Genomic DNA, 14,614 nt, shown 5'->3' on the forward strand with positions numbered 1-14,614 from the left:
CATCATCATCATCATCATCATCATCATCATCATCATCATCATCATCAACATCATCATCATCATCATCGTCGTCGTCGTCGTCGTCGTCGTCGTCGTCGTCTTGAACCCACAGCTGGCTCTAAATGAGGGATGGCTTGGAAAGGTCCAGCTGGGCATCCCCACCTGGCACTCCTCCCTCTGCAATTTCAAGGTCAATCATCAAGCCACCCGTGTCTGTTTCCTGAATACAGACAGCAATGGCTATCAAGACACATACACACTCCTCCCCTCTCAACTGATAAAACTCATCAACCTTAGGTTGGCCAGGAAAAGGCCATGGCAGCTGATGGCTGACTTCCTAAAAAGAAGGATTCTATGTGGATTCTATAGACCTATTGATAATGGGTTATTAAGGCAAATTAGGGATGACTAGACTACATTAATGATAACAGTAATAATGCCATTTTTTCAGCTGCTTTTCACATTTGCAAAGAGTAGTTCAGAGGGCATGTTTCAGATGCCACCTGATGCTTACTTTCTGTGTGACCTTGGGAAAGTCACTTCCCTATGCCTCAGTTTCTTCCTCTGCAAAATGAGGGAGTTGAAACTGACAGCCTCTGAGTTCCCTTCTAGCTCCAGAACTAGGATCCCATGATCTATCTTTAGCTTTTTTAAATCTTGAAAATATCCTGCCAGCCTCCCCAAAACCCTAGGAAGGAAGTGCCTCAGTATTATCTCCATTCCACAGATGTGGAAATGGGGGTCGAGGGGCTAAGTGACTTGCCCAAGGTAACATGGCTGGGAAAGGGGTCTGGTATTCCTGGGTCTTTCCTGACTCTGGGGCCAGAACTCTTTCCATCACACCCTGCTTGAAGAAGCTGGTCTGTTTCTGAATAATAACACAGAGAACTAGGCTAAGCACGTGGTACATGCTTGGTCAATGCCTCCTGATTGAACTGGCTCTAGGATAACTGAGTAAAGGATGGTTTTTGTGCCTGTGAGAAGCTTCCCTTTCAGGAAAAGGAAGGAGGTCCAAGAAGCCAGCTCTGGGATAAAGGCAAAAATAACCTGGCAAGGAGGGGCCAGGGCACTTGGGAGTGCTGGGAGACTGAGGCTGGCCTCCCCAGCAAGATGCCCTCATCTATCTAAACAGAATCAGTGGCAGCCCAGATGTACCCAACAGCTCTGCAAGCTTCCAGCTGGCCCCTCCCCTCCTCCAAAACCCGGCTGCTTCACAGCAAATACACAAAGAATCCAAATTTCAGAGAAGACACATGTGGGTACTCAAGGGACCACAGTGAACATGCAGCACACGTCACACAGGCTATGGACTCCCTGGGGCCCACGAGCCTTCCCCGAGACTTTGCCGTAGTTGAATTCCACTCGTTTCAGAGCCCCCAGCTATTTCAAAACACATCTGGCCACATCATTGTTTCCATGATCCAAAGAAAGATGACGGAAGGAGGGGCCCAGCAGGGCAACCCCAGTGTGGGAGAGGACAATGCTGTCCTGCCCCCCAGGAAACATATGCACTCATCATGGGGAAAGTGAACTCTCTTACCGAACCTAGAGGAGAAAAGAAAAAGAGAGAATGCATCAGCACTTTGGCTCAAGGTCACAAAGCAAGGCAAGCTTTAATTGAGACAACCAGTTTCTAGAAAGTTCTACCTCTGGAGACGAGGGGATGACAGTGATCTTGGTTCTAGGCTACAGCTGGAACCCAGCCTGGCCATGTTGCTTTGGGCAAGATCTGCCAGCAATGACAGGCTTGAATGGGAAGGTCCTGGAAGGTCATTCATTGTCACCCTGGTCTTCTTTCAAGGTCTGGCTTAATTAAAATGTCACCTCCTCTAGGAAGCCCTCACGGCCTATACCAGCCCAGAAGGATTTCTTACTCTCCCAAGCTCCTCAATCATTGTACCCCTTATATCACACTTAAACATGGCAGCTGCTCATCGATGTATTTGCATATCTTTATTCTATATATACATTTCTAGGCACACGTGGTCTCCCTGAGTACAGTATACACTCCACAAGTGCCTAACATGATCCCAGAACACTGTGGGCACTTACTAAGCATTTGTTGATTGATTTGTATCCCCAGGCCCTGGCAAACAGCAGGTGCTAAAAATAAATGGGTGCTCCTTTCTTGGTTAATTTAAATCCTCAGCACCTAGGACAGCACCTGGCATACAAAAGATACTCAATAGGACTTGCTGATTGATTGATTGATTGATGCACATAGACCTTGCCTTGGATCCCCAAGATCACTGATAACAGGGACCAAGGCTCTAACTTCTTTGTACTTCCCCCAAAGCAACTTGTATTCAACAGACACTCAAAATATGTCTGTTGATTGACAAAAGAGAAAAGTCCCAAAGGCTTGAAGCAGCACTAAGATTGTTGGGATATCCCATCAAGTTGGCTTATACCAAGAATAACTGACATTTCCAAAGTTCCAAGTTCACAAATTGTGCTAAGGCCATTGTCTGACTCTTGGGATTTTCACAACAGCTTGATGAGGTGGGTACAAGCATTATCCCCATTTTAAAGACAAGAAAACTGAGGGGTTAAGCAGTGTCCAAGTCATGGGTCACAGATCCCTAGCCCAAGGCTGTCCCTACCGAGATATTTCTGTCCATTTTATTTTATTGCTTTTTGGAGGGAGGAATGCAGGGCAATTGGGGTTAAGTGACTTGCCCAAGGTCACACGGCTAGTAAGTGTTAAGTGTCTGAGGCTGCATTTGAACTCAGGTCCTCCTGACTCCAGGGCCAGTGCTCTATTCACTGCACCACCTAGCTGCCCCGAACCCTTTCATTTTAAAGAAGAGGAATCTGGGCTTCAGGGAGCAGGAGGGACTTTGTCCATAGTCTTAGGGGTAGGAAGCGCCAGAATGAATTTAAATTCAGGGTCTCTGACTCCAGGGCTGGAGCCCCTTCCACTCCTATGCCCTGTCGTAGCTCTCAGGTTCTGATTCTCAGGATGCCTTCTGTTGTTTCAGTCCTATCCAACTCTTCATGACCCCATTTGGGGTTTTCTTGGCAGAGACACTGGTTTGCCATTTCCTTACCCAGATTGTTTTACAGATGAGGAAACTGAGGTGAACAAGGTTAAGTGACTTGCCCAGGATCACACAGTCAGTAAGTATCTGAGGCCTAATTTTAACTCAGATCTCAAGGGTTCACCTTGGTGCCTCACAAGTTGAGTGACTTGTCCAAGGTCACACAGACAGTATAGGTCATCAGATGGAGCTCTTAAACCTAGGACTTCTGGACTCTGAGGCCGGCCAGCCATCTCTCTCTGTCTCTTGTCATATGCTAATCTAAGGTTTTAGTTATTCTCTGTGACTTTAAAATAGGGAGAATCATTGCCAACCCTTCCTCAGTCCAAGGGATAGCAGAAGGACAAATGAATTGATTGATGAGAATTCTCTTCCACTGATGATCCTTCCTGGGCTCTCCTGAGCCCCACCCAGGTAGGTGGCATGCAGCTCTGCCCCACCCTCCCTCTCATGATACAGTTTGGTCTCTGCCACTAGGACAAAGGGTACTGCAAGACCATGCCAACTGGGGCCATCACAGAACTGGGATATGTCCATGCCCGCACAGGAAGAGCCCCTACTCTTAACTTAGCCACACCTTTAATAAGGAGCATTATTACTGATTCATTTCTCCATATACTGTGTTTACTTAACTTTCTAACTTACCAACCAACCATCAGTAACAAGCTGGTTGGGGTTCCCTTCCTAGCTTTAGGTTGGCTCTTCCTCCCCCCAAAATGCTGAGGAGATCCTGTACTCCAGGGTAGAAATCCCCTATTCAGTATAAGATAACATGGGCAACTTCAGAGAACACAATACCATAAGAGAAGGCCTGGTTGAGGGAATTAGAGCCCCAACACCTGGGTAGGAGGGGGTGCTCCACACCTGGGTGGGAGGGGGTGCCCAACACCTGGGTGGGAGGGGGTGCCCAACACCTGGAAGGCCCTCCCTCCTCACCATTGCCTCCTGCCTTCCTTCAAGATTTAGCTCCAATCCAACCAGGTCTTTCCCACACTACCAACTATGGATATCTTCTCCTCTCAGAGGCCACTGTCCGTCCGTCCGTCCGTCCTTCCTTCCTTCCTTTTTCTCTCTAACTCTTTCTTTCTTTCCATCAGCTATCTACCTATCATTGTTTTTAATCTTTCTATCTTTTTCTATATCTCTAGCTTTCTATTTTTCTATCTACCTATCAATCTATCTTTCTATCTTTCATTCTATCTACATATCTTTCTACATATATTTCTATCAATCCATCTTTCTATTTGTCTCTTTTTTCTATCTATCTATCTACACACACACACGCACTCTTTATATATCTACCTAATTGTCTCTCCCATTAGAATGTTAAGTTTCTTGAGGGCAGGAGCTGTCTTCACAGTTCTTTGGATCTCTTAAATACTCACTGACTTGACTGTGGGAAGCTCATTGCCTCTGAGTCTAGGGCAAATTATTAATATTTTCATTATCCACCCACACAAAGTTATGTCAACAGAGATGGGTAAAGCAAGCTCTACCTATGTAACGGAGAGACAGTTTCATAAGCTATCTTCCCCTTCTATTCCCCCAGTATATGTGAAAATATAGGCAGCTAGGTGGCTTACTGGATGGAGAGCTGAGTCTGGAGTTAGGAAAACCAGAGTTCAACATTCATTAGCTGGGTAACCCTGGACATGTCACTTAAACCTGTGTGCCTCAGTTTCCTCATCTGTCAAATGAGCTGGAGAAGGAAATGGCAAACCACTCCAACATCTTTGTCAAGAAAACCCTATGAACAATATCAGTGTGCTCTGGTCCACAGGGTCACAGAGTTGGATATGAACCACAAATATAAAAACATTCATTCTGTTTGGTGTTTGTTAAAATCAGAATAAGAAACAATTCTTTTTTTTTTTTTAACAGAAAGCATTCAGTTAGATGTGAAGTCTTTCTTATTTGATATCCAAGCCAGTATGAGTTTGGGACTCAAAAGTTAGAATTCGTTTTCTACAGTGGGGTGGACAGGTACAGAAGAGACCCATAGCCAAGGGCCAGAAGAAGCAGGGTGAAGGGCCAACAGCCAACACTTACAGTTAGTTTTGTTCTCATATTGAGCAGGGCTGTCCCTTCATGAGACCTTGGCTTCCCCATCTGCAGAATGACGATATTGCTAAATGATCCGAGCTTTCTTCCAGCTCCAACATTCATTTCACTTTATGGTATTTAATGTTCCTGGTAGTCACAGCCACCAACACCCTGAACCACTGCTTCTCCTGGCCCTTGGTCACGGTTCTCTTCTGTACCTCAGTCTAACTCGCTGTAGAAAGGAAGTTGTAACATTTGAGTCCCAGACCCCTGCCGGCCTCAGGTGTCAAATGTGAAAGGACAGGGACATCGACACGTCCTCCTGTTCCCACGGCAGAAAAACTGACCCAAATGGACCCTTATCTCCTTTCTCTAGAGGAGAAAGGAAGAAAAATTGGGGCAAACTGATTCAGGTATTTAATATCATTTTGTACTACTGTATATGTCAATATATGACCCAAGTCTCTATATACATCAGGCAACTTCCCAGGGCTTATCTATGTGGTCAAAGAAAGGTGATGACTTGCATTGGGGGAGGGAGATCTCACGCTGCTGAAAACACAGATCTGGGAACCATCATCTACCACCATGGCCCACCCCTAGACTGGATCAGTTGTAAGACGGCAGGAGACCTCTAATCTTTACTTCAGATCTCGTCTGGCTTCCAGCAGAGTGCTCTGCACACAGTACGTATTTAACAAAAGTCTACTACATTTTATATTGAATTGAGGGAGAGGAGTAGAAAGAAAGTCAGAAAGGAATGGCCCTACTGTGAAAGTCCACTCCCCTACCTCAAATATAGTCCCTCCCCAGGATTGGGGACCCTTGGGGTTGTCCACTGGAGTCCTTGTGTGAGACACTAGCCTTGGTGCATCTCGGGAACAGAAAGGGCGGGCACCAGGGAGAACCTTGGGGTGGAGGGGTGGGCTAACAGGCTCTGATGAATCTGCTTTCTGGCCAGAGATGAGTGAGGCCTAGAAGCAACTCTCCTCCTCCAGGGAGGAGGAGAAAAGCCAGTATTTGCTAACCGGATAAGAATTCCAATGTTCAAAAATGATCTGGCTTTGACATGCAGCTCAGTGGAGCAGTGGATACGGCACTGAAACAGGACTCCAAAAGACCCGAGTTCAAATCCAGCCTCAGACACTTACTACCTGTATGACCCAGGGCAAGTCACTTATTCTCTGTCTGCCTCCATTTCCTCATCTATAAAATGGTGATAATAACAGCCCCTATCTCCCCAGGTTGTTGTGAGAATCATAGGAGAGCTTGGTAAGGCACTTTGCTATAGACCTGTTAGCTTTTATTAGTAGAAGGACTATTATCCAGATTTCTGCCAATAAAGAACCCAAGACCACAAACCAAGACTTTCCATACACTTAAGTGGCCTAGAACAACCCCATTCTACAGATTGGGAAATTAAGGTACAGAAAGGCCTAGGGCTCTGATTTAGAAGCAACATCTAACTAAGCCAGGGCCTCGAGAACACATGTGGCCTTCTAGGTCCTCAAGAGTTGCCCTTTGACTGATTCCAAACTTGATCTCTGATCTAAGCCAATACCCATCAGTCCTCTTAACTAGACTCCTGAGAGTCTCAGGAAGAAAGGGGCAAATACAGTACACCAGTGGTAATAAGTGTGATAATAACAGGCTAAAAGATGTGTGCACAAGGCCCTTTATGACCCTCACATTACTTCATTCTCACCTCTCTGTAGCGTGGGTAATGCATGCATCATTATTCCCATTTTCAAGATAAGAGAACTGAGCTCAGAGAGGTTAAGTCATTTGCCCAGGGTCACACAGCTCCTCTGGACCAGAGCTAGCCCTCAGGTCCCCACCTGCAGACTCCAAGCCCTCCAATAAACCCCCCTCTCTCCCCCCAAGACACTTACTTGATGGAGGGCACCTCATCGATTCTGTTTCCAAGCTGTGACTCATGGGATTTGCTCCTGGTAAGGGCTGGGAAGTTGGGAAGTAATTGGAAAACTTTTCGGCTGGGTGGGGGCGGCGTCCGGGGGGGCTTGAGCTTGTTCTGTCGTCGTAGCTGAGGTGTGGTTGGGGGGGTGATGAAGCTGTGTGGGGTCCGAGGGGTGAGCCTCCCACTGTGATGCAGGGAGAGATAACTGTCCGAGAGTCCCTCGCCATAAGTAGAGAGGCCCTGGCCCTGGGGCCCATCTGACGTGGGCAGGGCAGACACTGAGACGGAGCGGGTCTGCTGGCTGCTGCTGCCTTTACTGAGCTGGGAGGCCCCAGGAGTCCAAGTCAAACCAGCTGGGGAAAGTGTGTCTGTGGGAGGTCCCGAGCCACTCTCGCGCCGCGCATCCAGCGGGCTCCACGCTGGGTCATCCTTTGGCTCCCCACCTGTTGGCCCATGGGGTCAGATCATAGACCCATAGAATGTCAGAGTCGGAAGCATCTCAGCTACCATCTAGTCCAACCCGCTCATCTGACCGAGGAGGAAGCTGAGGCCCAGGGAGGGGTAGGAGCCCACCCAGGCTCACACAGGAAATCCAAGGCAAACTGGAACCAGGACTAGAAACCAGGCCTCTCCCCACTACCTTTCTCTAAGCCAATTGTTGAGTAGAGTTTGGGAGGGGATGGAAGGGGGAGGGCAGGGAAGCAAATCCCCCAGACAGATCTGTGAGAGGTTAGTAAAGGGAATCTGGGGCTGCTTGGGGAATGGGGAACCCTTTGCTTTGAGAAAACGTAAGCTGATAAAATACAGCATTTAAGAGACTTAAATATCAAAAGGCAGGCTTCCCTTGGCTACACAGTGCCTTGCAGTGTCCTATCCACAGCAGCCCTGCATGCTATATTTTAATAGATAAGATATACACAAACTTCTCCAGGGTTGGAGAGAGTAGCACGGCTCAGTAGAAAGCTCCCTGGATTTGGAGACAGAAAGCCTGGCTTTGAATGCCAGCCCTATTGCTTAACAGCAACATGACCTTAGACAAGTCACTTCTACCCTCTGGGCCTCAGTTTCATTTTCTGTAAAATGAGAGAGTTAGACCAAATGATCTCCAAGGTCCTTGCCAGGTCTAAAAAAATCCCTATTTCTATCCTATGAATAGGCGCATATCAGAAAAAGCCAGGTGTGCCAACCCAACTTTACGTAGCGTCTCGGGTCAGGATGATTGAGAGATGGCTGCAATCTCTCTCCTGATGCATCCCTGGTCAGAGATGGAATCCTAAGCTGGAAAGACCAGGGCTTTCTGACACACTTCAGTTCCAAGAGGGGTCGCCTCCAGTCCATAGCAGAGGATCGCTCTCGTCCTCAGCCAGGTGGCAATTCAGGCAAGATGAGGGTCTAAAAGAACTGAACCAGGAGAAGGAGGTCTGCGTTCTAGTTCTGGCTGAACACATCATAAATGTAGAGCTGGAAGGGGCCTTGGAGATTATTTCACCCAACCCCCTCATTTTATAGAGAAGGAAACCCAGGGAGAGGGAAGTGTCTTGCCCAGGATCACACAAGTTGTATGTGACAAAATCAGGATTCGAACTCAGGCCCTGTGACTCTAAATCCAGACCTCCTCCCACTGTAGCACACTGTCTCCCCATGGTGACCCACTTTGTTGAACCTCAGCCTCCTTTTCTGTAAAATGGGGTCATGAGTTCCCTGAGCACACAGCCGCTGGACCAGGGGGGAAGTTCCTTGGTCTAGGTATTAAAGGTCATCACAGATGATCTCCAGAGGTGAAAAAATCATTCAAAGAGTCTACAAGAGATTAGTTCAGGTTAAGTAAGTAAATAGACAGACAGACAGACAGGAAGACAGGAAGACAGACAGACATGACTTGGAGTCAGAGGACCTGGGTTTGAATCCTGGTTCTGCCACTTACTACCTGCTGTGAAGCTGGGCACATCACTCCCCCTCCCTGGCCTCAGTATTCTCATCTGTAAAATGGAGGAGTAGGGCCAGATGGCCTCTGAGGTCCTTTCCAGATATGGGGTTACAATCCTATGATAAATCATGAGCTCAAGATTTCAAAGACAACAGAACCAACCCCAAACTCCCCAGATAAAAGGCTCCCTGACCTGTAACTTTGTCTGTTCACCCCCTCCACCCACCCTGCCCCACAACTACCCCTCTGTTCCCCCCACTGCCCCAGGGAAAAAAAGTCCCTTGTGGTTTCCAATCCAAAGACAAATGAGATGCTGAGTCAGATCTCATCATCTCTGCCACCCTCACCCTTGTTGTAGGGCAGCAGGGAGCAGGCTCTGATCCTTTTAAAGAGCCCCCAAGCTTGCCCATCCCAGGCCCATCCTCCTCCAGAAGCCCTGAGTCACAGAAGAGGTGGGGCAAATGGCTGGGGAGAGCTTGAGTTATAGGCCCACCTTGGAAAGGCAAAGGAAGCCCTACCTAAGCCAGTCGCTTTCCGGAGGCAGGAGAGGGCATACTGTACACGGCTGACCTCATCGGCGCTGGCCCCACAATGCCTCATGGTCTCCTTCACCTTCGTCTCGTTCATCTCCAGCAAAGCATCCAGTGTGAGCTCTCCGGAGATTTTCTGGGAGAGGGTAAGTAGAGAGAGGAGAGAGGGAGAGAGGGAGAGAGGGAGAGAGGGGGAGAGAGAGAGAGAGAGAGAGAGAGAGAGAGAGAGAGAGAGAGAGAGTCTGTATGTGGCTGGATACGTCTTCCAGGCAGAGCCTGGGAGCATGGAGGGGATGCCCCTTCTGACTGCCACCCCCAGCTCCAGAGTCACAACCCCACAAAAAAGGGTGGGTCACCAGAGACCGAAGGATGAACTTCTCCTCCCTCTGGCTGCCCAACAGCAGCTGAGTGGCAAGGGCAGCTGGTAGCTAAGTTGGCCCCTACCCAGCTAGCAGAAGCAGCTGCCTGTCTGTGGAAGCAGACAGAGAACTCTGTACCACCACCACTCCCCTCCCCCTCCACGCCTACTTTCTCCAGAAAACAGCAGCTGAAACAGAAGGGTAAAGGCCCAACAGGGTTATGGGTGGGTAAAAAAAACAAACCAATGGTTGGGGACTTGGGGGAGAAGTTGTGGGATATTTCCCCTCATTTCCTGTGTCCATTTTCCCCCTTTGAAAACTAAACTCTTAAAGTATGATTTTTTAAATTCTAAGAATGACAAAGTTATTAAACTAAGGTAAAAAAATGGTGAAGATACTTCATGCAGTCCATTTGGTGCCATGGAAAGACAGCTGGATTGGCATCACAAGACCTGGCATTCCTATCTGCACATCCCTCATTCATACCCTTCTCTCCACTGCAAACTCCACAACCAAGGCTGCCATCTTGGTTCAGGGGCCCATTACTCCTCATCTGGACTACTGCAATAGCCTCTTATTGATCACACTGTATCTCTTTTCCAATCCATTCTCTAATTTGGTACCAAAGTGATTTTCCTAAAGCACATAGATGACCATGTCACTGTCCTCCTCAATAAACTCCAATGGCTCCTGAGTACATCTATGGTCAAATATAAATTCGTTTATGTTGCCATATCAAGCTCTTCATCATTCAAAGCCTTCATAATCTCTTCTCCCTGCCACCTTTCCCCCATGGACTCTAAGACCCAGTTACACTGGCCCCTTCCTTTCCTTTGCCCAAGACACTCCCAACTCAGGGCATTGCCTCTGGCTTTTCCCCCATGCCTCGAATGTTCTCCCTTTTCCTCTCTACCTGTTGAAATTCCATAGTTTCCTTCAAAACTTAACTCAAATACTACCTCCCCCTGAAGGCCTTTCTTGGTCCTCCCAGCTGCAAGAGACTTCCCCTCTAAAGTTGTGGCTGTTGTTTTTTCAGCCATTTCAGTCATGTCTAACACTTCATGACCGCATTTAGAGTTTTCTTGGCAAGGATACTGGAGTGGTTTGTAATTTCCTTCCCCAGGTCATCTGATGGATGAGGAAACTGAGGCAAACAAAATTAAGTGACTTGCCCAAGGTCACTCAGCTAGTGTCTGAGGCTAAATTTGAATCCAGGTCTGGCACTCTAGCTGGCACTAAACTCAAGAGTTACTTCGTATCTACTTTGCACTCACTTTGTAGGTACCTTTTGATATTGACACATAGGATTCTCCTTCATGAGGTGAAGCTCCCTAAGGGCAGGGACTATTTATTTTTGTTTTTCCTCTGTATCACCAGCATTTTGTGTTTAACAGGAAAATAAAATATATGCCTAAGAAAGGTTTGTTATTACCTTTGTAAGATGGAATGAGTTTTCCTCTTTGCCTGAGTTTCCTCATCTACAAATCGACAAGGTTAGATCACAAGTGGAAAAGATATATATTGGTCTCTGGAGTCAAAGAACTTAGCTTCTAATCCCATCTCTGACACTATATGGGTGTTCTTGGACAAGTCATCTAACAGCTGTGGGCCCTCTTGTGTCATTATCTGTAAAAGGAAAGGGTTGGACCAGATGGCCTCTGAGGTTCCTTCCATCTCTGGATCAATAAGTCTATGACTAAAAACTGTCTTACTGATACTTTCTGCCTTTACATCATAGTCATTTGCCACCCAATTAAGCAAAAACATTTGATACTGAAACCATGTCTAGCAGTGTATCTAGGATTCTGTCCTTGTAACCCCCCACCTCTCTACCAAGAGGAAGTATGTTCCTTGGTTTCCCCCCCCCTGCACTTTCATGATAGACTAGCTCTAAATCTATGATCCTAAGACCCCTTTTCCCACCAATAACTTCTAAGATACTCTGTGTAAAACTCCAAAAGATCTGACTCTACCCACAGTCTTTTCAGCGTCCTTATCTAGGAAAAGCCCCAGAGACGGGTTTTATTAGAGAAATTATTAGAGAAATTTATTAGAGAAATTTGGGTGAATTTCTACTTACAAGGAGAGAAAGCACAGAGACTTTATTTTAATAAATGGGAATTAGGGCAGCTAGGTGTCGCAGTGAATGGAGCACTGGTTCTGGAGTCAGGAGGACCTGCATTCAAATCCGGCCTCAGACACTTAACACTTACTAGCTGTGTGACCTTGGGCAAGTTGCTTAACCCCAATTGCCCTCCAAAAAAAATTCAAAAAATAAATAAATGGGATGAACTGTCTCATGGACCAATTCCTGCTACAGCAGAACCATCCGAAGCAAAAAAGAACCGAGAAGTAGAAATTAGTATAGAAGGGCCCCAGGATCCAATGACAAGACCAGCACCCCATGTCAGGTCGTCAGACTAGGAATGAGGGCTTTCCAACAGTAATTGACATTCTTCTGCTGGGCAGCAAGGAGACCATTCGGGGTCTGTTCCAAGCCTCTAGCTAAGGATTCTGCCCACTTTCCTCACCTCCACCAACTAGAATATCTACCTCCCCTTCAAGATTCGGCTCAGATATCATTTATCCCAGCAAATTATTGGTAATCTCCCTCCTTCCTCAAATAATTCTGTGTATTGTATTTACTTATCTGTCTACATGAGAGGTATATCCTCCCCCTGTAGAACATAAACTCCTTTAGGACAAGGTCTGTTTCATTTGCTTCTTTCCTCCCCAGAGAAACTCAAGAGTGCCTGATGCAAAGGTGATATTAATAAATGTTGATCTGAGCCAAATGGCTTAACTGACATTTCTTTTCTCGTTAAGTATCTTTTAGGTAGAAGCTTGCCGGATTGTTTTTGTTCACTTGTTTCAGTCGTGTCTGACTCTCTGTGAAATCATTTGGGATTTTCTTGACAAATATACTGGAATGGTTTGCCATTTTTTTTCTCCAGCTCATTTTATAGATGAGGAAACTGAGGCCAACAAGGTTAAGTGACTTGCCCAGGGTCACAAAGCTAGTAAGTGTCTGAGGACAGGTTTGAACTCAGGAAGATGACTTTCTCTGACTCCAGGTCCAGCACTCTCTCCACTGTACCATGTACCTGCCCCCAGACCATGGCAGAACCTATGCCCAGAAAACAGAGCCATCTTCCCCTAATGAAGTACCACAATGATGGTTTTTTCCACTCTCATTTTACCTACTTCTCCTAAAATCACAGAAACTAAGAGACGCTTAGTGTAGTCAATAAATCTGTCTCCGGCCAACATTGCCAACAACAAAAAAAACCTTAAAATATTCCAAAGTAAATTTAATTTGCATATTTGTCACCACCACCCAAACAAACTATGCTTTGAAGTTAACTCCACTGAACATACAATGTCATTTTATGAGTCATTTACACTTTACAGAATCCAATTTCTGCCCCTGAGCTAACAGGGAACCAAATGGGATGATTTTTTTATAAAACCATATTTATTTCAAAATTTTGCTAAAATGACCTTTTATTTTCTCCCTGAGGGGGAAAAACACAAATGTGTTTTCTATGGCTTCAAAATTTCTGCAAATGTTCTTACATCTTAGCTAGGGATTCTTAGCCTTTTTATTATCATGAAGCCCTTTCGCAGTCTGCTGAAGTCTACTAAACCTTTTCAAAAGAATATTTTTAAAAATAATTTGTGAAAATGGTAACTTTCAGTTAGAGGTTAGTAAAAAGAAAAATGTCATTTTTTCCCATCCAAGTTCATGGACCCGTACCCTGAAATCTACCAGACTCCAGGCTAAGAACTTCTAATCTAAGGAAAGATTTTTCTGCTTGGCCCCAGAGGACAGAATGAGAAACAGCGCTGCTGGAAGCTAGGAGAGGGACAGATACAGGCTTGATGCAAGGGGAGGTTTGTCAGCTGTCAGAGCTTGGCAAAAGCAGAACGATGAGGTAGGTTCCCCTTTGCCGGAGACCTTCCAGCAAAGACTTGTTCAGTATGTTGCTGAAGGGATTGTTTTTTTTTTGGGGGGTGGCTTCTGAGGTCCCTTTGATTGCAATTCTGTGGTTCTACAATGCTGCAAAAGACCCAATAAGGCTACATTAAGAAGTTTCCACAAGCAGTTACCTCTCTGAATAGAAATCAGCTCTGGAGGCACAGTCCCTGCCTCAGTAAAGTGAGTTATTCACATCTGCTCCACTCTCCCATGGGGCATGGGCAGGGAGGTATTGACAGCAGGTCAGGATTCAGGTTGCAAGAAATAAGTTTAGGGAGCCAGGTCTTGCTCTGAACACTCCCACCAAGATTACAAGGTTTGTGAGATTGATGATGGTCTTCTATCAAAAGGCAGGAAAAATTCAGGTAACTGTCTCCGTCCTCTCCAATATCCCTTCACCCCTACCTAATCATCCTTCTTCCCACTGATGGTTCATGGGAAGAGGGTAAGAAATCAATCAACTGAACAGCATTTATCTAGAATCTAACATTAGACGTGGTACCCACTGTTCTAGGGGCTAAGATGGGAAGACGAGAAAATGTGCAGTGCCTAATCTCAAGGAGCTTCTGGTCTCATGAGGGGAGGAAGAGGTAAGAAATATATTTAGATAAGGTAGGATGTGATATGATACAAGGCAGGATACGATAAGGAGAAATAAGAGGCCCAAACAAAATGCAGTGAGAAATAGGAGAAGGGAGAGATCGTTTTCAGTGAGAGGCTGAATCCAGGAAGGCTCCCTGGAGGTGGCACCCAAGGTTTTCTTAATAAATTTTTTTTATTTAAATAATATCTTTTGCTTTTTCCATCACCTTCATTT

At 46.1% G+C, this 14,614-nt stretch overlaps 1 protein-coding gene across 5 annotated transcripts in view; it reads right to left on the bottom strand.

Annotated features, from left to right (window-relative positions):
• The window catches only part of KSR1 (kinase suppressor of ras 1), a 222,128-nt gene that overhangs the window by 48,651 nt on the left and 158,863 nt on the right, over positions 1-14,614 (bottom strand). For 3 of the 5 annotated variants that reach the window (XM_069089849.1, XM_069089850.1, XM_069089848.1), the window contains exon 3: positions 9,448-9,595. In XM_069089849.1, the coding sequence (XP_068945950.1) occupies positions 9,448-9,595 (148 nt within the window). Of the gene's footprint in view, positions 1-1,540; positions 1,546-6,976; positions 7,446-9,447; positions 9,596-14,614 lie in introns of all 5 variants that reach the window. The other 2 variants (XM_069089851.1, XM_069089852.1) reach the window with 1 other exon arrangement.

Source organism: Petaurus breviceps, unplaced genomic scaffold (genome assembly GCF_028583685.1).
Source record: "Petaurus breviceps papuanus isolate PSGF00001 unplaced genomic scaffold, PetGlider_PUasm1.0 186, whole genome shotgun sequence".
In the NCBI taxonomy this organism is placed as follows: Eukaryota; Metazoa; Chordata; class Mammalia; order Diprotodontia; family Petauridae; genus Petaurus; species Petaurus breviceps.